The sequence below is a fragment of the Ictidomys tridecemlineatus genome, chromosome 10 (genome assembly GCF_052094955.1).
Source record: "Ictidomys tridecemlineatus isolate mIctTri1 chromosome 10, mIctTri1.hap1, whole genome shotgun sequence".
Classification (NCBI taxonomy): Eukaryota; Metazoa; Chordata; class Mammalia; order Rodentia; family Sciuridae; genus Ictidomys; species Ictidomys tridecemlineatus.
In genome coordinates this window covers 78,155,376-78,179,799 of record NC_135486.1, presented here as the reverse complement: position 1 = coordinate 78,179,799, position 24,424 = coordinate 78,155,376, and the positions used below count along the sequence as shown (strand labels likewise).

At 37.5% G+C, this 24,424-nt stretch overlaps 1 protein-coding gene across 14 annotated transcripts in view; it reads left to right on the top strand.

The window, feature by feature from the left end:
* Nucleotides 1–24,424, top strand: part of Myo3a (myosin IIIA) — a 235,689-nt gene that overhangs the window by 17,886 nt on the left and 193,379 nt on the right. For all 14 annotated transcript variants that reach the window (XR_005730475.2, XR_005730474.2, XR_013426693.1 and 11 more), the window contains 2 exons: nucleotides 10,720–10,904; nucleotides 13,972–14,106. Coding sequence is in view for 10 of the 14 variants with exons in the window: in XM_078023283.1 (XP_077879409.1) it covers nucleotides 10,737–10,904; nucleotides 13,972–14,106 (303 nt within the window). In the remaining 4 variants the exon portion in view is untranslated. The remainder of the gene's footprint in view (nucleotides 1–10,719; nucleotides 10,905–13,971; nucleotides 14,107–24,424) is intronic.

Here is a 24,424-nt window from a genome sequence, read left to right as displayed (position 1 = left end):
CATGCTTTTAGCCCCTTTATCAAATATAAGATAGTTGTAGTTTTGTGGATTGGTTTCTGTGTCCTCTATTCTGTACCATTGGTCCACCCGCCTGTTTTGGTACCAGTACCATGCTGTTTTTGTTACTATTGCTCTGTAGTATAGTTTGAAGTCTGGTATCGCTATACCGCCTGATTCACTCTTCCTGCTTAGCATTGTTTTTGCTATTCTGGGTCTTTTATTATTCCATATGAATTTCATGATTCTTTTATCTATTTCTACAAGAAATTCCATTGGGATTTTGATTGGCATTGCATTGAACTTATAGAGAACTTTTGGTAATATCGCCATTTTGATGATGTTAGTTCTACCTATCCATGAGCAGGGTATATTTTTCCATCTTCTAAGGTCTTCTTCTATATCTTTCTTTAGGGTTCTATAATTTTCATTATATAAATCTTTCACCTCTTTTGTTAGGTTGATTCCCAAGTATTTTATTTTTTGGGGGGATATTGTGAATGGAGTAGTTGTCCTCATTTCCGTTTCAGAGGATTTGTCACTGATATACAGGAATGCCTTTGATTTATGCATGTTGATCTTATATCCTGCCACTTTGCTGAATTCATTTATTAGCTCTAATAGCTTCTTTGTAGACCCTTTTGGGTCTGCTAGGTATAGGATCATATCATCTGCAAATAGTGATAATTTAAGTTCTTCTTTTCCTATTTTTATGCCTTTAATTTCTTTTGTCTGTCTAATTGCTCTGGCCAGTGTTTCGAGGACTATGTTGAACAGAAGTGGTGAGAGAGGGCATCCCTGTCTTGTACCAGATCTTAGAGGGAATGCCTTCAATTTTTCTCCATTCAGAATGATGCTGGCCTGTGGCTTATCGTAGATTGCTTTTACAATGTTGAGGTATGTTCCAGTTATCCCTAATTTTTCTAGAGTTTTGAACATAAAGGGATGCTGTACTTTGTCGAATGCTTTTTCTGCATCTATCGAGATGATCATATGGTTCTTATTTTTAAGTCTATTGATGTGGTGAATAACATTTATTGATTTCCGTATATTGAACCAGCCTTGCATCCCAGGGATGAATCCTACTTGATCATGATGTATAATTTTTTTGATATGTATTTGAATCCGATTCGCCAGAATTTTATTGAGGATTTTTGCATTAAGGTTCATTAGAGATATTGGTCTGTAGTTTTCTTTCTTTGAAGTGTCTTTGTCTGGTTTCGGAATCAGGGTGATGTTGGCCTCGTAGAATGAATTTGGAAGTTCTCCCTCTTTTTCTATTTCCTGAAATAGCTTGAAAAGTATTGGTGTTAGTTCCTCTTTAAAGGTTTTGTAAAACTCTGCTGTATACCCATTGGGTCCTGGGCTTTTCTTAGTTGGTAATCTTTTGATGGTTTCTTCTATTTCCTCTATTGTTATTGGTCTGTTTAGGTTGTCTATATCCTCCTGACTCAATCTGGGTAGGTCATAAGACTTAAGGAATTTATCTATGCCTTCACTATCTTCTATTTTATTGGAGTATAAGGATTCAAAATAATTTCTGATTATCTTCTGTATTTCTGAAGTGTCTGTTGTGATATTACCTTTTTCATCCCGTATGTTAGTAATTTGAGTTCTCTCTCTTCTTCTCTTCGTTAGCATGGCTAAGGGTGTGTCAATTTTATTTATTTTTTCAAAGAACCAACTTTTAGTCCTGTCAATTTTTTCAATTGTTTCTTTTGTTTCAATTTCATTTATTTCAGCTCTGATTTTAATTATTTCTTGCCTTCTACTTCTTTTGCTGTTGTTTTGCTCTTCTTTTTCTAGGATTTTGAGATGAAGTATGAGATCATTTATTTGTTGGTTTTTTCTTTTTTTGAGGAATGAACTCCAAGCAATGAATTTTCCTCTTAGAACTGCTTTCAATGTGTCCCATAGATTCCGATATGTTGTGTCTGTGTTTTCATTTAACTCTAGGAATTTTTTAATTTCCTCCTTGATGTCTTCTAAAACCCATTGATCATTCAGCAACCTATTGTTCATTCTCCAAGTGATGCTTGATTTTTCCTTCATTCTTTTATCGTTGATTTTCAGTTTTATTCCATTATGATCAGATAAGATGCATGGTATTATCTCTACCCCTTTATATTGTCTAAGAGTTGCCCTGTGACATAATATATGGTCTATTTTTGAGAAGGTTCCATGTGCTGCTGAGAAAAAAGTGTAACTACTTGATTTGGGGTGGTATAGTCTATATATGTCAATTAAGTCTAGGTTGTTAATTGTGTTATTGAGTTCTATAGTTTCTTTATTTAACTTTTGTTTGTAAGATCTGTCCAGTGGTGAGAGAGGTGTGTTGAAGTCTCCCATGATTATTGTATGGTGGTCTATTAGACTCTTGAACTTGAGGAGAGTTTGCTTGATAAACACAGCCGCACCATTATTTGGGGCATATATATTTATGATTGTTATGTCTTGTTGGTGTATGGTTCCCTTGAGCAGTATGAAGTGTCCTTCTTTATCCCTTTTGATTAACTTTGGTTTGAAATCTATTTTATTAGATATGAGTATGGACACTCCTGCTTGTTTCCGCATTCCATATGAGTGGTATGATTTTTCCCAACCTTTCACCTTCAGTCTATGAATATCTTTTTCTATCAGATGCGTCTCCTGTAGGCAGCATATTGTTGGGTCTTCTTTTGTGATCCATTCTACTAGCCTGTGTCTCTTAATTGGTGAATTTAAGCCATTAACATTTAGGGTTATTATTGAGATATGATTTGTTCTTCTAGCCATATTTGTTTATTGATGTTTCTAAACCTGATTTGTTATCCTCTTTGACTATTTTTCCCCCTTTACTGTCCTATCTCCCATTGTTGGTTTTCAGTGTTATTTTCCATTTCCTCTTCCTGTAATGTTTTGCCAAGGATTTTTTGAAGAGATGGTTTTCTAGCTGCGAATTCTTTTAACTTTTGTTTATCATGGAAGGTTTTAATTTCATCTTCTATCCTGAAGCTTAATTTCGCCGGATACACGATTCTTGGTTGGAACCCATTTTCTTTCAGTGTTTGAAATATGTTATTCCAGGATCTTCTAGCTTTCAGGGTCTGTGTTGAGAGATCAGCTGTTATCCTGATTGGTTTGCCCCTAAATGTAATCTGCTTTCTTTCTCTTGCAGCTTTTAAAATTCTCTCCTTATTCTGTATGTTGGACATCTTCATTATAATGTGTCTAGGTGTGGATCTCTTATGATTTTGCACATTCGGCGTCCTGTAGGCTTCTAGGATTTGTGATTCTGTCTCATTCTTCAAGTCTGGGAAGTTTTCTTGTATAATCTCACTGAATAGTCTGTTTATTTCTTTAGTTTGGAGCTCTGTGCCTTCCTGTATCCCAATGACTCTTAAATTTGGTCTTTTGATATTGTCCCATAATTCTTGGATGTTCTGCTCATGGTTTCTTAGCAGACTTGCTGAGCTGTCTATGTTCTTTTCCAGTTGAAATACTTTGTCTTCATTGTCTGATGTTCTCTCTTCTAAGTGATCTAATCTGCTGTTAGTATTCTCAATTGAGTTTTTAAGTTGGTTTAATGATTCCTGCATTTCCAGGATTTCAATTTGTTTGTTTTTTATTACCTCTATCTCCCTGTGAAATTGATCTTTTACTTCCTGGATTTGTTTGTCAATGTGATCTTTCATTGTCTGATTTTGCTGTCTCATGTCTTCCTTGAGACTCCAGATCATCTGAAGCATATATATCCTGTACTCTTTATCTGACATTCCGTCTGTTGCAGTTATTACCTCTTCTAAAGTTGAGTTGACCTGCATTGCTTGTGGACCTTTCTTTCCTTGTCTTTTCATACTGCTCGCGTTTCTTCCTGCTTGGTGCAACTGTTGTGTTTTTGAAATTTACCTCCTATTTATTTATATTGCTCTTGTATAGTTGGGAAGTCTCCCTTGCAGGGCGGGTAGTGGCTGTGCTCCTCCCCTAATTAGGGTGGTCTGTCTACCACGCTAATTGGTCGCAGGTCTGCCCCCACTGCAGGCACTGGTGGCTGTTCTGCTCTGACCCCACTCCAATTGTGGTAACGTAACTACCACACCCTGGGGTCGTTGGTCCTGATCTGGATGTGGGTGGCGGCTCTGCTGTGCCCCCACTCCAATTGGTGTGACGTGTCTACCACGCTGGCAGACCTCTAGGCCAGTGGGTCGCAGTTCTGCACAGCCCCCACTCCCAATGGGGGTACCTGACTACCTCTCCAACGGGTCTCTGAGCCCCCTCCGGACCCGGGCGGCGACCCTGCTCCACCCCCACTCCAACCAGTGTGACGCGACTGCCTCAGTCCACCACGTTGGCAAGCTACCTGGCCTGTCTTGCCAGTGGGTCGCTGGTCCTATTCTAAGCGTGGGCGGCTTCTCTCTTCAGCACCAGCTGCATTTGGGGTTTCATGGTACCACGCCGGCGGGTCACTTGGCCTGCTCTGGGCGCAGGTGGAAGCTCCACTCTGCCCCCACAGCACCCAGCAGGACCCTGGCCGAGAAGCAGTCACCGCCGGTTCCCTAGCCTTGGGCCAAAGCAGCTTAGGTAACAAGAACCCCGCCTTTCCGATCCGGATACACTCTCTCCGCTGGGAGCTGGCCCCAGCGAGCGACCCCTGGGGTTCCCCAGCCCCAGGCCAAAACTGTCTCGGGAGTCAGAACCCAGTCGCCCCAAGCTCAGCGCACGCTCCACTCGGAGCTCGCCTTCACAGGCAGTCTCCGCAGATTCCTCAGACCTGGGCCCGGTTAGCCCCGGGAACCCAAGTCCCGGGAACCCAAGTCCCGCTGCTCAGTGCCCGGCGCACGCCTTGCCAGGCACGAGCCTTCAAGAGTATTCTCCACAGGATCCCTAGTCCCGATCCTGAGCAAGAAATCTGTCTGCTAGACGAAGGCAAATACCAGCCTGAATTCACCTGTTCCGTAGCTGAATGAGCTGAGATCAGCAGAACAATGGGATGATTACATCATCTCTCCAAGATGGAGGCCGCCGTCCTCCGTGGTCAGACCGGTGACTGGAACCGCCGCTTCTCTCCTCTGTCTCAAGCCGGAACTCCGCACCAAGCGCTGCCGATGTATCACTGGCAGGGGCCCCCCCGAATCCGTATCGCTGTTCTCCCTCTCCTCGCTGTTCTCCCGCTCCGGCTCCCTGCCGATCCCCAGAGCGCGCCGCAGACAACCCGCCGCGGAGCAATCAGGCTATGCGACCCTCCGTGCGGAGAAATGGAGCTCCCACTGCCGAACCTCGCACGATGGAAACCTGTCTATTAGATTCTGTAGCGCCTCAATTTCACTGGAAATTCCCAACAAGATATCCTTCAGCCGTTTCATATCTTCTTTCACTGGCTCAGTGATGCGGCGCACTGGGGTGATGCACTCCCTTCGCCGCCATCTTTCATCTCCCTTTTTAGTTTTTTTTTTTTTAAGGTGGACACAATATCTTTATTTTATTTTTACATGGTGCTGAGAATTGAACCCAGTGCTTCACTCATGCCAGGTGAGTGCGCTACCACTTGAGCCATATCCCCAGCCCTTTTTTTGTAGCTTTTAAAATTCTATCTTTATTCTGTATATTGTGCATTTAAAAAAAATTATATTTCTTGGGTTTTTTAAAAATCTTGCCTATTTGAGTTTCTAAATGTCTTTTGTATTTGAATTTCCATCTCATTCCTAATGTTTGGAAATTTTTCTGATATTATTTCATTGAAAAGCTTGTTCATTCCTTTAATTTGTATTTTGGTACTTTCCTCTACTTCAGTGATTCTTAGATTTGGTTTCTTAATATTATCTCACATTTCTTGAATAATCTGGTCATTGACCCTTACCATCTTTTCTTTATTTTTGACTTCATTTTCAAGATTATGCACTTTGTCTCTGAGGCCTAAGAATCTGTGTCATCTTTGTCATCTAATCTATTGGTGATGCTTTCAACCGAATTTTTAATTTGATTTATTGAGTCTTTTATTTTCAGGATTTCTGTTTTAATTTTTTTTTAGAATTTCTTCATATTGGAACTATATTTCACTTACTGTATTTTTCTCTTAACTCATTCGTTACATCTTCTTTTTCTTATTGAATATTTTAACTTGAACTTCCTAAATTCTTACTCTGACATTTACTTCATTGCCATGTCAATGGGATAAGTTGTTGGAATGTTGTGGGCTTTGGGGAGCTTATTTCTGGGATGCTTATTTTTCTACTTTTATGCAAAGGAGTATTCAGTGAACTTCTTTCTAATAAGTGCTCCAGGCTGGTTTAATACTCAGGTATTGATACTCCCATTCAACATATATCTTCTGCTGTTCGCAGTATCAGTATCACTGAGAGAAGCTACTAAGCTCTATTAGCAACAATTGCTTTAGAGAAAAGCAATGTACTCATAAATCTTAGGGGGGAAAAACAGTGAAAATGTTCTTCCCAGTTCCTCTAATCAGGATATAAAATTATAGTAATGTTCTTGAAGTGGCTGAGAAATTTGTTATTAAAGGTAGCAAAATTACTATTACATTATTACAAAATTACTATTACTATAGAGGGATTAAAAAGAGGAGAACAGTGGCTAAAGAGGAAAAAAAAAGGAGGAGGAAAGACAGAAGAAAATACAAGCTGGAGTGGGGTTCCAGGAAGTAACAGGTAATGTAAGATGGAAAAGAGAGACCATGAAGAGCAAGTGTAAAGCTGAGCTAAAAAAAACAAAGAACGATACCAGTTAATGCTTTAAGACATCAGAAGCAATACAATCAAATGGATTGAGTGCTGCAGTATTGAATAATAGGGACCCATCTGTCAATTCAATATGAAAAGTAATATCTTTAAGATCAAAATTGACATTAGTGATATTTATGATAATGCAAGCTGAACTGAGAGATTTCTTACTGAGTCTTCCTGGTTTGGATTCATCAGTATTTTGGACCTTTAGAAGATGCCCATTTTCCTCTGAGTTCCTTTAGGTGTGGAGATATCAATCACAACTCATCTTTAATACATTTCTAGGAGGCTCCTCTGATCTTTGGTACTTATAAGCTTTCTTTCACACCAGAGGAGATGATCCCTAGTTGTCTGTGAATTAGCAGACAGGTTATTCCCTGTCACAGGATGCAGTCTTGTGTTCCCTCCTGTAGAAAACACGGTTGGTTTGTTTGTTTGCCTGAATTAATCACTTTATTTCCCACAAATTGAAATCTTTGTGTTTCTAGCACTTTCAAATCTGATGTGGGTTCCCCAGTGTATATTTCAGAGCATGTGGGGTGTGATGGTCTGAGGCAGAGGTATTATAGTCTCTTGGATGTGGTTCTGGGTAGCCCTGTGAGAGAGTATAAGGTTGGTGATCCCTTCAGAGTGCACACTTTGCAGGTCAATGGGTGTGTGTGTGGGAACACTGGCTGGTGTCTGTGGAATGCTCCTCTCTAAGCAATTTGTGGGGTTGATTGCCGTTGTGGATGCACAAAGTTGTCCATTGACTGCTTGGGGTTGTCCTCAGAGAATGCCTTCTATGGGTCCATGTGTCTGAGTGAAAATTGACACTCTGGGACTCGCAGCTCTGTACCCTCCTACAGGATACTGGGGCACAGGAGCTACTTACCGGGCTGCTGTGGTTTTCTTACCAGCGGGTACTTGTTTGTCAGCCCAGAGGCCTAAGTCTGTATGCTTAGGGGTGCTGCATCTGCTGGCTGTTTATATTAGGTGTGGGGGTGTAGGGTGCAGGGCTTAGGGTTGTCACTATCCGCTGTGGGATGCTGAATACCTTCTGCCTTCCCCAGGATCTTTTATATATAGCAGCATAGAGCTTAATGGCTACCTGCAACTATGGGGCCGGTGACTGTAGGCTCTCTATGGGTGGCCTGTGGCACAGATGCCTCCACCCAGGCTGATGTCAATCACCTGGGTACTGTTTCATGACTGGAGTCGAGGTCAGTTGGCCCACCTTTATTTGAGCTCCTATGACTGATGGCTGGTAATTGTGAATCAATAGGTGCCAGCTCTCCTCTGCTGGAACTTCTTTGTAGCCCTTGGTGGCTGTCTGCAGCTGTGGGACCTGTAGGTTCAGGCTCTCTGTAGGTGGTCTGAGGCACAGAAGCCTCTTTCCTCTTTGCTGCAGATCACCAGGGTTTTACTTGTCCCAGTGACATAGGTAGGGTCTTCATCTTTGATGCTGGGGAGGTTGTTGGGAGCACTGGACTGGGGTTAGTACTCCCAGGAGTGATTAGATCTTGGGAAAGTTTCTCCCCATTTCCCTTGTCCACGGTGATGGGGAGAGGTTTCCACAGTCTTCAGCTACTCGTGATCCCTCAACAGGCTCCTTCTAGACAGTTTATTAAGACAACCCATTTCAGAGGTATTCCCTCTGGTTTTATCTGTTACTATGTAGAAGTGGGGAGAAGCTGTATTGATCTAATTTCTTCTAGGGATTCTGGCTAACTGTGGCCTCTACAAAATGGCTGCCCTGTCCTGCCCGGCACACCTTCCAGCCTACAATTTGGGCTGAACTCGTGATCTTCACTCTTTGTTGCTTCTTTCCTGTTTTAACTTGGTCCACTTTTCTTCTACTGTTAAGGAAGTAAGCTCAGGGGCTTTTCCTCTCCCTCTTTCTTTCTTGGTTACCTTTCTCCCTGACCGTATCCTGGTCAGCATTCAGAGTGAGGGGCGTTTTGTCTTATTCTCTGCTTTGGTAACCAAATTCCAGATCCCTCCCCAAGTCTCAGGCAGCCCAGTGTTTAGTGTTCTTTGTCACCCACCTCTGTGGGCAGCTGTTGGTTCTCTGCTTTTTTTCCTCTGGGCTGTAGAGGAGTAGAGAGTTATGGCCTAGATCTGTTCTACCATCTTTGTGCCAGAGTTGTGTTTTTTTGTTTTGTGTTTTTTTTTTTCCCTATGAGATGGTGGTAGAGAAAGAAAGGCGTGTTGAGGGCATTTCTACTAATAGAAGCCATAGGCTCTATTCTGGGAAAGGAGAAAATGAGGAGGGAGTAAAGACTGAAGAGGGTTGGTGACCCTAAAGAAAGTGGTGAATGGATGGACTGGTGATGTGGATGAAGTCATCACACAAGTGAAGAGCATGGCTTGATATTATAGATTATTAGTACATATCTAGGAATAGATATATTTCAGTATATGCAAATTAATACAAAGACAACCGTGGTCAAATTTCTAACATTGAAAGAGTATGTGTGTTTTTGTGTAGGTAAATGAGAAAATGTGAGGGCTACCAAAAATGATAAGAGAACTTTCCTTTTTTTTTTTTAAAGCCTCCCCACTTTCCTGTAATTTTATAGAAATAGTTGAATGTAATATAGAAAGAATGTGGAGGTAAAGAACTTTACTTGGAAGTCAGGAAACCTGGGATCTTATCTTAGGTTATCTGTAAAATCTGTTTTACGAAATCACTTAAACTTATTGATTATTTCCTTAATTCATTTGACTAAGTATTCTAGCACTTACCAGGTGCTAGGCATACAGTGATGGTATCAGATATCCTTTTTTGCAAATAATATCTTCTATCATAAATAATACATGATGTCATTTATATATTTGTACATTTTAAATATAGTGTATTATATTTATGATGTACAAATACAGTAATGATATCAGATGTTGATATTATTGACAATGATGTTGATAAATGACCTCACTGACCATGTTATTTTAATCAATTAGTTAATTAATCAAAAATCATTTTAGCCGTCTGCCAGGTGCTAGACGCATGTAATTATGTCAGAAAGCAGTACATCGTGCTACTAGATTGCAGAGGTAGGGCATGAAACTCAAACAGATGGAGAGTGTTCACATTTGGAGGAAATGATATCTAAGCTGAAACCTTAAAGATAACTAAGTGTTAGCAAAGAAGCCACAGGCAGAGGTGGGAGGGGATGGCATATATTAAGACCCTAAAGCAAGAAGGAGAGGACCTGATGGATCCAGAGCAGCTGGATCATAATGTATGAGAGATGAGGCATCAGGAGATGAGGCTAGAAAATTAAGCAGTGGTTATATTGTAAGGGATCTGTTAGGCTGTGTTAATAAACTTTCATCCTAAAAGCAGTGAGAGGAACCATTATTAGGTTTCACATAGAAAAGTGACATATAAAAATGTTATCATTTATAATGTATAGGATTTTCCCAATGGATTAGACAAAGGGGAACAAAGGGAAGGGAAGGAAGAGGGGAATAGGAATTAATTAGCCATAACTTTCCTAGCCTTGTATTGGAATACACGACCAGGGTAACTCTGCATCATGTACAACCACCAGAACGGGATCCTAAATAGAATAAGTTATACTCTATGTATGTACAATTTGCCAAAATACATTCTGCTGTCATGTATAACTATAAAGAACAAATTAAAAAAATAATAATAAAAGGATTTGCATAAATGAGGAAATTGAACTTTATCATCTGTAAAATTATATATAAAGTTCATTGATTCATTATAATATCTGAATATAAAGAAGTAAATCAAAATACTATAAATATGTTTCTTTAATCTGAAAAGAATTAATAGCAGTTAATATAAAGCCATATTAAATATAGAAATAAAAGTCTGCTTGCAAAGCGTTATTAAGCTCATATTAAGAAATTAAACTTTTCTTTGTGAAGAACATTTGGTTACTCTTGTATATTTTTTATCCTATCAGTGAAATTATTAATTTCCCAAGAGCTTATGTGCCGCTTAATATCTCCAGTCACAAGCAGGTAAAACTGTACTTTTTCTCTCCAGTGATTTAAGCCCAAGAGATGTTTCCATTAATTGGAAAAACAATCATCTTTGATAACTTTCCTGATCCTTCTGATACATGGGAAATCACTGAAACTATTGGCAAAGGAACATATGGGAAAGTTTTTAAAGTGTTGAATAAGAAAAATGGCCAAAAAGCAGCAGTCAAAATTCTGGATCCAATTCACGTAAGTAAATTTTGGCTTTTCCCCCTAATTAGCTTTAATCTTATCTGTTTTAAACATTTAAAAAGTTTGCCAGTAGTTATTCATCACAATGTCATTCTAAACCAGATTACATTTTTTAAAAAATATGAAAAAGCCTACTTGTTTGATTTTCCTGATTTATGTACTTTACATATAAAATAAGGCACAATAAGTACTTGATAAAGAACAATTGCATAAACAAGTAAATGTCATGCTCAACAGCTCAGCAGTTGGTTTAGTATCATTTTAGATTTCAAAATCTTGTAAAAAATTGTGTCTAAAAAAAGTAACCCTAAAATATTATTTTAACCAGAGCTTTCTTTCTTCCTGCATTCAATTAGGCTTCAGACAGAATTTCTTGTAAGCCAAACCAAAGACAATTTTTTTTTTTAAAAAATTACATTTCTTAGAGAAGGGAAATTAATTTTCAGATTTGCTTAAATGTTTCCAGAGTAGAAATGGTGTTGGTCTATAATCAGAGTGAGGTTTCTAATTGTGAGGAATTGAATTTCCTGTTTAGTTCTCCTAGTTAGTGCTATAAAATCCTCGAGGAGGAGTCTCCCTCCATTGTTTTCGGGGCAAAACAGTTTTTTTTTTTTTTTTTTTATTGATTGTTGAAAACATTACAGAGCTCATGATATATCATCTTTCATACATTTGACTCAATTGGGTTTTGAACTCCCATTTTTACCCCAAATACAAATTGCAGAATCACATCAGTGACACACTCACATTTTTACATAATGGCATATTAGTGACTGTTGTATTCTGCTACCATTCCTATATCCCCTACTATCCTCCCTCCCCTCCCCTCCCCTCCCTTCCCCTCCCTTCTTCCCTCTCTATCTCCTCTGCTGTTGTTCAATTCTCTCCCCTTTTTTTCCCTCCCCCTTGCCCCTCACAACCTAGCTGTCCCATGGCACAAGGGTGGGTCACAAGGAGCTCAATTATCACATACTCCCTGAACTCCTCTTGAGAGCAACTTCTTCAGTTAGGAGACATGAACACATTGTGGAAGCATGATAGAAATGATGAAAAAGTATGCGAGGAAAGTAGCAGAGTCCTAGGTCCTTATCACAGGGCATCCACTAACTACACTAGAACACTGCAAAAGGTCTCTGGTGCTTCATTTATTCTTCTTAAGTTTTTTTTTTGATAGTTTATTTCTGCTAAATTCATTATAACTTCACTCTAGCATATTATTTTAAGCAGAGGAAAGGAAAAAGAAGATCTATTTTAAATTAATAAATTAGACACACTAGATGAACAATGTGGGAAGCACTATGCCCAGGCTTAACTGAACTGTCTTCATGTTTCTTATGTAGGTCAGTTTTACTATTAAAGAGTAAAGAGAGGCACAAGTTCTACTGCATCAAAAGGACTCTGCCTCTTTATTTCCTCTGGCTTTTGCTGTTAGCATTGGAGTTCGATAGCAAGATGTCTGGCCCATAATGAATGTGTTTCTCTCTTTCCTTTTCTTTCTGATTAGGAAGAATAAGTGGCTTATAATACATGCAGCGTTTGTGGTCATACTTTACTCACCTCTACTTAGAAACCTTGTAAATCAACTTCTTTACTATTTTAATGATATGATAACTACTGCATAGTACTATATTTGTTCTTTTGCTGCTCTTATTCTTGTTGCAGTACCTATATGTTTTCCTAAGAATTACTTATTTACTCTTCATTCATCATGTCACAAGTCAAATAAAAAGATTTATAATTGAGATATCATCATCTTAAATACATTTAAATGCATTCATGAATTTTATAAAAGTTGGATTTCTTTAAAATAAGGGCACGTTACTATTATGTATATTTAATTATTAATTTTCTCTGCAAGGAAAGGATTGAATGAGCAGAACTGGACAGTGGTGTCCAGATTTAGTGTCCAGACCTGGATTTTACACAAACTGGCTGACTAATTTCTCTGAGCTTGACTTTCTTCCTTTACAATTAGAGCTCAGGTACCCATTTCTTTCTACTTCTATGATTCCATGATTCTGTGATAAAACAACACAGACATTAAATGTCACTCTAAGAGCAATATCAGTGAGGGTTTTTCTTATTTATTACTCTGAGGTACTTCACAAATATGCAATTTTCTAGAAACATAAGTGGCTATAGTGCATTTTTATTAAAGTAGCAAACTGAGCCAGGCATGCTGATGCACACCTGTAATCCTAACTGCTTGAGAGGTTAAGGCAGGAGGATTGAGAGTTCAAAGCCAGCTTCAGCAATTCAGCAAGGGCCTAAGCAACTCAATGAGACCCTGTCTCTAAACAAAATACAAGAAGGGCTGAAGATGTGGCTCAGTGGTTAAGTGCCCCTAGGTTTAATCCCTAGTACCCCTCCCCCCCCACACACACAAGCAAATTGTTCTACTTCTGGCAAATGTACCATTAATCAACTCAAAATTATGTTCCATCTTTTATAATTTAACTTTATTTCACTTTTTTGGAAACAGGAATTTATTGCTTGCTTGACTGGTCTTAAATAGCTTTTCAATATCTTATATTCCAAAGTAATAAAATAAACTCACTTTCTATTCCTGAAAGTTTTTATTTCAAAGCAATGTCTTTGTTACTTTGTTAACACAGTTACTGATGAAGTGAAACCACAATCACCTGGATTAGTCCTCCTACTACATTTAAAAGTAGCCTTTTATTGCTGGGGGGAAATAGTTCAGTTGGTAGAATGCTTGCCTTGCATGCATGAGGCCCTGAGTTCAGTCCTCAGCAACACACACACACACACACACACACACACACACACACACACACGACTCACTGTCTAAAGGTAGCCTTTTATTTGTTCCTGTTTCAATTCAATTCAATTAATATAATTTGAGATGCATTTGATTAGCATGAAAGTCACAATCTTTCCTCTTAATGTAAGAGAAATTTCAATAGATAGTACTAAGCACAATTCAGACTATTATGATTTTGCTTTAACAAAATTAAATTCTATATCTGATAGCTGAATGTGTTTCTTTGACATTATTCATATTTTTCTCACAGTTCTCTTCTTATGATTTTTTTGAAACTAGGATATTGATGAAGAGATTGAAGCAGAGTATAATATTTTAAAAGCGCTTTCTGACCATCCTAATGTGGTCAAATTCTATGGGATTTATTTTAAGAAGGATAAAATAAATGGAGATAAGCTATGGCTGGTTCTTGAGGTAAGTGTTTTAGCATTACTTCTGTGGGTGGAAATTTGACGTGCGGTCTTGGAATGATTTCATGTACACACAACATTGACACCATCAAATGCTTCAAATGCTTCTTTGTGTCTTCCTGTCTGATCATGTCCCTAGTTGAATGCTGTTGCCAGTTCTGGCCTTGTTATCTTCAGATACACGTCATGAAATTAAACATCTACAAAGACGACTAAAGATTAAAAGGAAATGAGTCCCCAATAAAATGCTGAGGAAATTGATCTTATTTTTTTCCTGCAGTTAAAAGGGATTTTGTCATAATATATATTGATTCATCTACATTTTGTTCAGTTAACGTGGCTGAATCTGTACCCAGGTGGTTGGGTGTAAGAGAAAGTTAATGTTAAGTGAGACTTCATTTGTCAAAAACAGCTACAATTTTCTTTTTCTGTCTTTATTGACTGCTAATGGCTTAAACTACAGTACCAGGTATTTACATTTATGGGGAAGTAAACTTACTAATAATGGTGTTAACACTGAATAAGCCTTCCAAAATATAACAGTATTTTCAATAGCCTTATTGCCATCTGAATCTTTATATTGTATTATTTTAAAAAATTAAAAAAAATTTAGATAACCATTTATGGTCTTTAAAATATGGCAATTTGTTTACGATTGCAAAATAATTTTATATTTCTGTAGTTTAAGGTAGTGAAATCACACATGAAACAAAGATAAATTTATTCATCTAAATTTATTTATCCAAGTCATAGAACACAAATTATGAACTTAAACCATTTAGCCTTACATTAGTGGTGAATTTTAAAGGTTTTATGTCTTGTTTGCATTTGTATATTTGAGATGTAATGCTGTGTAAATCCTTAGTGTAGTCTTGAATAAAATTTTGTGTATCTTCTCAAAGCATTTTCAATAATGCATTTTTAATTTTTGTACATGTAGGATAATGGACAGATTAGCATTTAAACAGAGACTCTGGCTAATATAGGCCTAATTGGCAAGGAAACAAGGTATGAATCTTGGCCCAGAGCTTAGAAATATTGAATGAGACCAGTCATCATCTTTTAACCTATCAAATTCCTCTTTCGTTACATTGGCATTTCTCAATGTTAGCATTTGGAATTAGGTGAGAGTTGGAGACTCCTACTCATAGTTGAATATTGTTTTGAGAGAACAGAAAAGACTGATTAAAATGGTTTGGGAACATTTGGTGCAAGTAAAGTGGCATCCTGGTACAGCAAATCAGTAGAGTTGTAACACAGGGACTTGGAACTTTGCCCTTATGTTTTATTATCAGATGGAAATATCCCTACATGGCTTAAGAAAAAATAATAGATGAAGTTTAATAAGATGATATTTTAGGAATCTGATCTAGCTGAACTTAGGAAATGGGGGTGAAGGCATAAAGCAAGCAAGACGTTGGCAAACTGTATGTATAAGACTATTACTCTGCATATGTAAATTAGAGTAATTACATGTACACATAAGTGGCTAGATGTACAATTACCTGATTTATAAACATGAATGGTGCAGGTGCTGTGTTAGAGGCACTTTCAGAAAATTGGCTTGTGGCATCAATAGTTTGTGCTACAAAATGACTGCTAATTATACCTCTTATCATAATAAAGCCCCAATAAATTATTTTGCATGAGTATATTCAAAAAGTGGTCACAGAGGGGTTGGTGTTACCCAGAGGATCATGCTAACAACACTGGGCTTCAAATATGAGTCTGCATATGTAATCCAGTGGAGGGGGTGTATCAGAGTAGTGAGTGACAGCCCTCGTTGTAAACCTGGCATGTGCTGAAAACTGTACCCGCCTATGCAAACTCCTGCACAGGGACTTTTCACCAGGAAAAATCATTTCACTTATATTTCAAGCCAGAATTGAAATCTTAAGAATGATGTTGCCCCAGACCTTGCCAACCAGTCTATTTTTAGTTGTGATTTTTGATTTTTTAAAAACTTTTTGATACAATTTTTTTCTTTCCTTTTTTATTTATTTTGTTATCCTATAAATATTTGAGCATGACAGCATACAATATTTGGTTTAGGAGTTATTCCCTTCTTAATTCTCTGTATGTTCATTTTTAGACTAAATGTTGTCCAGGTTTAGATGAATTTCTGGTCCTCCATCTGTACATTTGAATGAAATTACCTAGTAAGAGAAGGAGTAGAAAGGGGGTTTTTGTTGTTGTTGTTTTGTTTTTGTTTTTTGCTTTGTTTGCTCATTTGCTTTTTTACAGAACTTCTGTGGGAATTTTTATTGTCATACTATTCAAGATTTTTCTAATGATAGAGGCATAGAACAAGAACCAGTGTTTTATGTTTCTTTTTATTTAGATCTCATTTTGCGATATCTTACATTCCTTTCTGCCTATTGCCTCCCTATTGACTGACCTATTTAGTAAAGTACCACTTTTTACCTGGTACATCCTTTAATTCCTAGTGTCTACTCTTGAGGGTCTGTATGAAGAAAGAGGTTTGTGCATATGCTTATCATCTGAACCAGGAGACCAAAAAAAAAAAAAACCCAGCCCAAATTGAGTTAAGTTACTCTTATATTAATCCTTTGCTACATATGAATACAAAGGGAAGAACAGGTTTAACTGTAATTTTCCCCTTCTTGGTTGACTGAATAACTACATTTTAACTATTTAAGGAAATATAGACTTCTCTCTCAGCAGCTATTTTACTAGGATACCTCCTATCAGAAATCAGAGGTGGGACATCTTTCTGTTAAAAGACCCTTTCCCTCATAATCAATCCTAGCTGTAATTGCTCCTTTCACGGTGGTAGTACAGAATGCATTCTATTATTCATCTGAATTGGCCCTGATTTGTTCGTTCTTAATAATGACATTGCATTCTCTCATTGCTTCTCAATTATAGCAATTTTTCTCTTTAAAATTATATCCCTTTCAGAAGATCAAAGACTGGCAATTACAGGTGGTATCTGAAAGCACAAAAATTCAGTAAATAATCAGAAAACCTCTCAACCACACATTTTAGGACACCGAAGTGGTTTTCATAGACATAAATACTACTTTCATATGTCACGTGTTATTGATTATTCTGTTTTTTATCCTTTCATCTAGTATGTAATAGAAGGCTTGTCATGAGAAAAAGAAACATAGGATGATAGAAAGATGAGTTGGAATGAGTGAGTGGTTTCTGTTTGTTCAGCTGTTAACTCTTTAATGTTATGTACACAGAAGGGACACAACGCTATTGCCATTTGTGTATGCGTGAAGGGTCAGGGAAGCAGGCAGGAGTGGGAAGCTAGGCTTTTGCTTCCTCTGATTGTACAACACCGTTCCTTCCTGCCTTTGGCAGTTCACAATTGCAGTGGGGTAGCAGACTGACAGTGTGATTCCTTTCAGGTTCTTAGGGCTGGAACAGCCATTTCCAGTTCTCACATAAAAGGCTATTATTTGCTGTGCTTGCAACAGAATAGACAGCCAATTAACTAGAGTCATTTCATTTTAGGTTTCGTTTAAAGGAAAATATAAGAAAAAGGTCTAAATGTGATTCTTTATACTTTTGAACCTAGGATATAATATGAGTGTGTGTGTGTGTGTGTGTGTGTGTGTGTGTGTGTGTGTATTTATGTACGTATATAAACTCTTCTATATCCTTCTGCCCTAGCAGTACTCCAGTGCTTGCAAAAGAATATGCTTCTCTGAATACAAGTTTGTAGTATTATCTATAAAGGGAAAAGATGTGGGATGACCAGAGAAATCTTACTATTTAATAAATGAATAGGTTTTTATTGTACACATTAAAATATTTTATATGATATTTTATTTTCTCTTTACCATAGATATCTTGTTGTTAATATTACCAATGTGTAATGTTAACTTTAAAAACATTTTAGGGTAGGAAACTGTCCTATATTTTGACTTAGTGGTTACATGGTTATATACACTTACAAAAATATACCCAGTTGCATATCATGTTTGATGTCAATAGTAACTATAAAATACAGCTTCTGGTTTACAGAGCAGAAGAGTAATGTGAAATTTTTAAACATTGCAAAATCGTACATTAGAAAGTGTCTGGTAGGTGGTGGTGGTGCTAGCTTTCATGAATATTTCATGAGAATTTTATTGGAATCTAGAAGTATGTACATTGGTGTATTTTATTGAAATTAAATCAAATATGCTACACTTTGAAGAGGTGCCTTCCATACCATATGAAAAGATGACCTTCTTTATTTTGAATGTGTGTGTGTTTATGTGTATAAATAAGCTCACAGAACTTAAGTTCAGTCATTTATTTATTCCATAAACAGTAATCTCTTACTTTGAGCAAGTCATTTTGGTACATTATAGATGCTCAATAGGGGACAAGATGAATTCTGTCATCAGTCTCGTGGTTGGGAAAGAATTGAAAAATAAAAACAAATTAAGTTATTATGTATTTGTTTTAGTGCTGTGAGGATCATAAATGGGTATGTTAACATAGAATAAAAGACAAGATGTAATGAATCATGGTCAAAGAAGGCCTGTCATTTTAGTCTGACACCAGAATACAAAAAAAGGGGGGATAGTCTTGGTGCCTTTATTCTTTGAAGTACCCTATAGGCTACTCTGATAGTAAAAATTTGACCTTACCTTGAACCTACTGAATTAAAAACTCCAGGAATGGAGGCTTGGAAACTGTATTTAAAAAAATAAATGTACTAAGGTGATTTTTATCAAAGGCAAGTTTGTGAAACACTGTAAGAACTGTAAGAGCACTCCAATTTCATTATACATAAAAATATTCTGGCACCTCAGCTTCTGTTGGTCCTAGTATGGGCATTGACATGCTTTTGTCCCTAGAAAACTGGACAAAACTGGGCAGAAACAACATTTTCAAACATTGGAAAAGAAAGCTTAGGAGTCTGACATTCAGAAAAGGAAACAAATGAGTGAACACTGTAATCGTCTCATCTTGATTCTTGGAGACAGTTTTCAGACCATAGGCCCAAGGAGGACATTCCCAAGGAGACCAGAATAGTCCTACTGAACTGAAAAATTGCAAGGGCCCAGTTGGCTGGCATTTTCAGAGAAGAGGGAGCTATGCAGAAAAAAAGGTTTGTAGAACTCTACATATAGGTTATCTATTTAATCTAAATGAAGACCTGAAAGTCTTTTACTGAAATCTAAGGTGGTTGTGTGTAGACCTTAATTTCAGGCATTGGGTAAAGAATAATAACCACAGCAAAAGGGGGGGGGGATAGTCTAGCAAAGGTTACTCTGGGGCTGTAATCCACACAATCAGTGGAGTTTTTGCAGGTTTGAGAGGTGCTTGAGTTCTGACCACCCAAACTGGAGAAACTTCATTGAGTACTTGAGGCCCTTCGTAGAAACCCTGGACAGTTTATCTATTTAGAGGAAGGGCTTACTTAGTCCTAAAAGATGAGTTTTCTGAAAGGTTCAGGTTGCTCCACAAATTAACTGCCTGCCAGAACAAAATTCAACACGCATTAATGGAAGAGAGCAAAATTCAGACATTCCATAATGTAACTTTACCCAAGTTCAGCTACAGTATTAAGTTCCTAGACCCGTGAAGAAGCAGGAAAACATAAACCAGCCTCAGAAGAAAAATTGGTCAATACAAAAAGACCCAGAAAAATAGATATTGGAATAAGCAGGTTAGGACTTTAAAACAGTTGTAAATATGCATGAGTAGTTAAAGGAAGAAGTTACCATAATGTTGAAAAAAGTTGAAACTATTAAATAGAACTGAAGATAATTCCTAGAACAAAAAATATAATATATATGTGAAAAAAATAATAGAATATAATAGCAAATTAGACAAATGGGATAAAAGATTATGGACTTAAAGATATACATATCAGAGCTGTCCAAACTGAAACATAGTTATAAAAACAACAAAGAATGACAGGGGAAAGAAAACCTCTGTGACCTCTGAGACATTACGTAGTCTTCTAACCAAAGGGTAGTTGCTATCTCAGAATGGTGGAGGTGGAAGGGGAAGGATACAAGATTTAAATAAATAATGGCTGAAGTTTGGCTAAATATGATGAACATTAAAAATGCGACTGCGGATGTCAAAAAAAATTTAAAAAATCTCCCAAGGAGATGAGAAAACCATTCTAAGACATTCCGTAAACAAATTGCTAAAAACTAATAATAAAAAGCATAAGGAATAAAAAAACATTATTATGTAATGTAGGGTTTATAGACAAAAGGGACCACTGATTTGTAATCAAATGCATTAAAATCACATCTTTGAAGTACTGAAAGTAAAATGCTGTCAACTTGGCATTGTTTATCTGGTGAAAATATTATTCATCAAGGAAGCCAAAATTAGGACAGAAACATTTATTAAATGAAAAAATTTTACCACCCAGAAACCTGCTTTATAAAAAATGTCAAAGAGCATTTTTCAGGCTAAACAAAAATGATTCCTGATTTAAGGAAGGAATAAAGAATATCGTCAGTGGTAAATGTAAGGATAAATATGAAACACTTTATATTTTTGTCTATTAAAATCCACAGTCATAACTATGCACATGTATAACACATTTTGAACTAAGATATGAGATAATTATACCAAAGGTGAAGGAGAAAAAAATTGGAAATATATAGTTTCCAGTGACTTATGTTAGATGTGAAGTGGCAAAATTATTAATTTAGACTGTGGCAAATTAAAGGTGCATATTATAAACCCTCAGGAAATGGATAAAAATAAAGTGAAGAATAGTGAATAAGGTAGGAGAGGACAAGATGGAGCACTAAAAATATTCAGACCAAAAGAGAGTAGGAAAATAGAAAAAAAGAGAACAGAGAATAGATAAAGCACATAGAAAAATAGCAAGATGGTAGACTTAAACCCAATAATTTATAATTAGATTTATAATATGGTAGAAATTGCCAGACTGGATGAAAAGCAAGTATGAACATGCTTTAAATGTATGGACATGGGTATGTAGATTAAAATTAAAATGATGGGAAAAGATATACCATGGAAACTTAATAGAAATTTGGAGTGACTATTTTAATATAAGACAAAGCAACTTCCAGTCAAACAGTACAATCAGAGACAAATGACATCCATAATGACAAAAAGGTAAATTCATCTAGAGGATACATTGCCCCTAAATTTGTGTGTATTTAATAACAAAGTTTTAAAATGTGTGAGATAAGAACTGACAGAACCGACAGGGGGTGGGGGAGTCCACAATATTAAATAGTGTGTTAGTTAGCTTTTTCCTAATGTGACCAAAATACCTGAAATGAATAGCTTATGGAGGAAGGATTTCCTTGGGCTCCTGGTTTCAGCAATTTCAGTCCATGATCAATGGGCTGGTTCCATTGCTTTGGGCCTGAGGTGAGGCAGAACTCCATGGCAGAAGAATGTGTCAGAGGAAAAGCTACTTACTTTACGCATCCAGGAGGCAGAAAGGGGTACCAGAGCTGGGGACAAGAAAAATCCTTCCAGGACATGCTCCCAGGGATGTACTTTCTCCAACAATGCCATACCTCCCACAGTTTCCACTACCCCCCCATAGTCCATTCAGCTATCGTGATAGGTTAAATACAAGGTGCCCCTCAAAAGCTCATGTAGGAGAGAACGTAACAATGTTCAGAGGTGAAATGATTAGATAACGAGAACTGCAACCTCACTGGTGGATATACACTGATGTGCATTAATTAGGTGTACCTGTCAGCAGGTAGGGTATACTGGAGTCATGGGAGGAGTGCCTTTGGTGAGTGAGCTCTTTCTCTGTTTTCTGGTTGCCGTGTCCTGAGCTGCTTTCCTATGCCAAGCCCTTCCTTCATGGTATGCTGCCTCACCTCAAGCTGATTGCTATGGAGTCCTTTTATTGATTCACTAATGAAATCGGACATTTATGATCCAAATGTTTCCCAAAAGCCTTGCCTCTGAAATTGGCTGCGCTGGGGACCAAGCCTTCAACATGAGACTTTGGGGAACATTCCAGATTGAAACCATAACAAATGTCAGTTTCAAAATCATTTCCTTAATAATTTGAAGAGTAAGTAGAAAGATATTGGAAATACAGAAGGCTTGAATATTCTATACTACAAAATAAACCTGATAAGGTGGATCTGCTAGCAATGAGTTCTCTGAGATTTGTTTACTAAGGGATGTCTTCATTTCCTTTTCCTTTTTGAAAGATAGTTTTGCTGGGTAAAACAGTCTTAGTGGTTAGGGTCTTTGCTTTTTGCACATTGAACATGCCATCCTTATAGCTTTTAGCCTACATTGTTTCTGATGAGGAGTCAGCTGTTAATCTTATTGCATTTCCTTGTAAGTGACAGTTTGCTTTATTCCTGTCACTTTAAAGATTTTCCTTTTGTCTTGAGCTGTCAACACTTACTATTATGTAACTAACCATGGATTTCTGCCTTTATCCTGCTTGAGTTCATTGAACTTTCTGTGGAAATTTCAGCCATTATATGTTCATTTATTGCTGCTCATTTTCTCTCCTTTCTTCTGGTACTGCCATTACATGTATGCTAGTATGCTTACATTTCTCTAAGAATTTCATTTATTTTCATTTCTTCTTCTCTCTTTTATTCATATTTTATAATCCTTATCAATCTAGCTATAAGTTTGCTAATTATTTTTTCTGCCAGTCCATATCTACTACTGAGTCCCTCTGGTGACCTTTTTATTTCCATTATTGTACTTTTCAACTCTGTAATTGACATTTCTGTCTCTTTTTGGGGTTCTGTCTCTATTGATAGTCTCTATTTGATAAGACATTCCTATCAAACCTTTCTTTACTTCTTTAAACACTGTTTCCTTTAGTACTTGGAACATATTTGTAATTCCTGCTTTGAACTCTTTGTTAACTCCACTATCTGGACCATTTCATATGCAATTTATTTTGGCTACTTTTTATATGGATGACATTTTCTTATTCCTTTCTAAATATATATATTTGGTTGAAAACTGGATATTTTAGGTGGTTCTGTTGTCAGAATTCTGGACATAATCCATTCTGGGGAGTTGGTAGAAGATTGTTTGCTCATTTATTTGTTTAATAATAATTTGGCTGGACTATTTTAGTGAAATTTGTTTCCCTTATAGTATGTAACCTCTGATGTCACTCCTCAGAGGGTACAGCCTAGGGACTATGATAGTCATCCTGGAACCACAGTGATTTTAACAGGGCTCTCCTTGTGTCTTTCCTTGACCTGTCTATTAAGACAGTCTGCTTTTGTTGGAATTATACTTAGCTACTGGACTCTGCACTTGCTTGCTGGTTCCTTTATTGTTCTCAGCAGTGTCCTAGGGCACAAATCATTTCACAGTCTGATCCAATTAAATGCATGCCTCCTTTCAAGAGTAGTTTTTATGCCTAGTCTTTGAGGTTTGTTCTGACCCCAGGAGAATTCTTAACTATTTCTTTGTTGGGGACAGTCTCCTGACCTAGCTGGTTTGGAGTTAACTTGTTGCCCCCATAAAGTTATCATCCCCTTTGTAGTTACTAAAATCTCCGCTGTTTTCAAGAGTCTTCTTGGGCTTGAACTTCCCCTAAATTCCTCTTGAATAAAGTCAGGAATATTGGAGAGTAGTTTGGAGTTCTCTGTTGTTGTGGCTCCCTCTCCACCTAGACAAAATCCCCAAGCCAGTGTTCTGGATTGGCAGCATCTCTTGTAGGGATGCCCTACATCATGAGCAGAACTCTGAACCAGAAAGGTAAGTAACTTCTATTTGTTCAATTTGCCTATTCTACCATGTTATCTATGCCTAATGAGCAAGCTGGGGTACAGGTGATTTGAATTCCATTATTCTCAGACAGCTGCACCTAAGACCTCCACCCCATTAATTGGGGGAGGGCTAAGTGGAAGAAGGGAATCCCTTGCATTTTCCTGGGATTTAGCCTCTGCAATGTAGAGTTGGGGAGTGTGTGGGAAATGCTCATTGCTCCTCTGGAGAATACCTTGGGTGAAAACTGTGAGGAGCAGGAACCCAATCTTCTTGGCAACATCCACCTAGAGTGGATGTCACACTGAATGGCTGGCATGTGGGGGGAGGGTGGTTCCTAGTGCTATAGACTCTTGCTGTTTTTACTGAGATTGAGTTATGACCTTGAGTGTGAATTCATTTGCTGAATGCCCTTTATGACAATTTCCAAAGTCTTTAAATTGCTTTTCTAATTTTTACTGTTTATGATTGTCTCACTGGAGAATGGATCTATGAGTTCTTTGCATTGCCATTTTGGAAACAAGAATTCTGTGACATACTGAAGAAACAATTAATTAGTTCTATTCACTCATTTTAAGAGGTCAGCATTGTACTTACAAAAGAAGATCAAGATATTAAAAGAAAATTTAAGT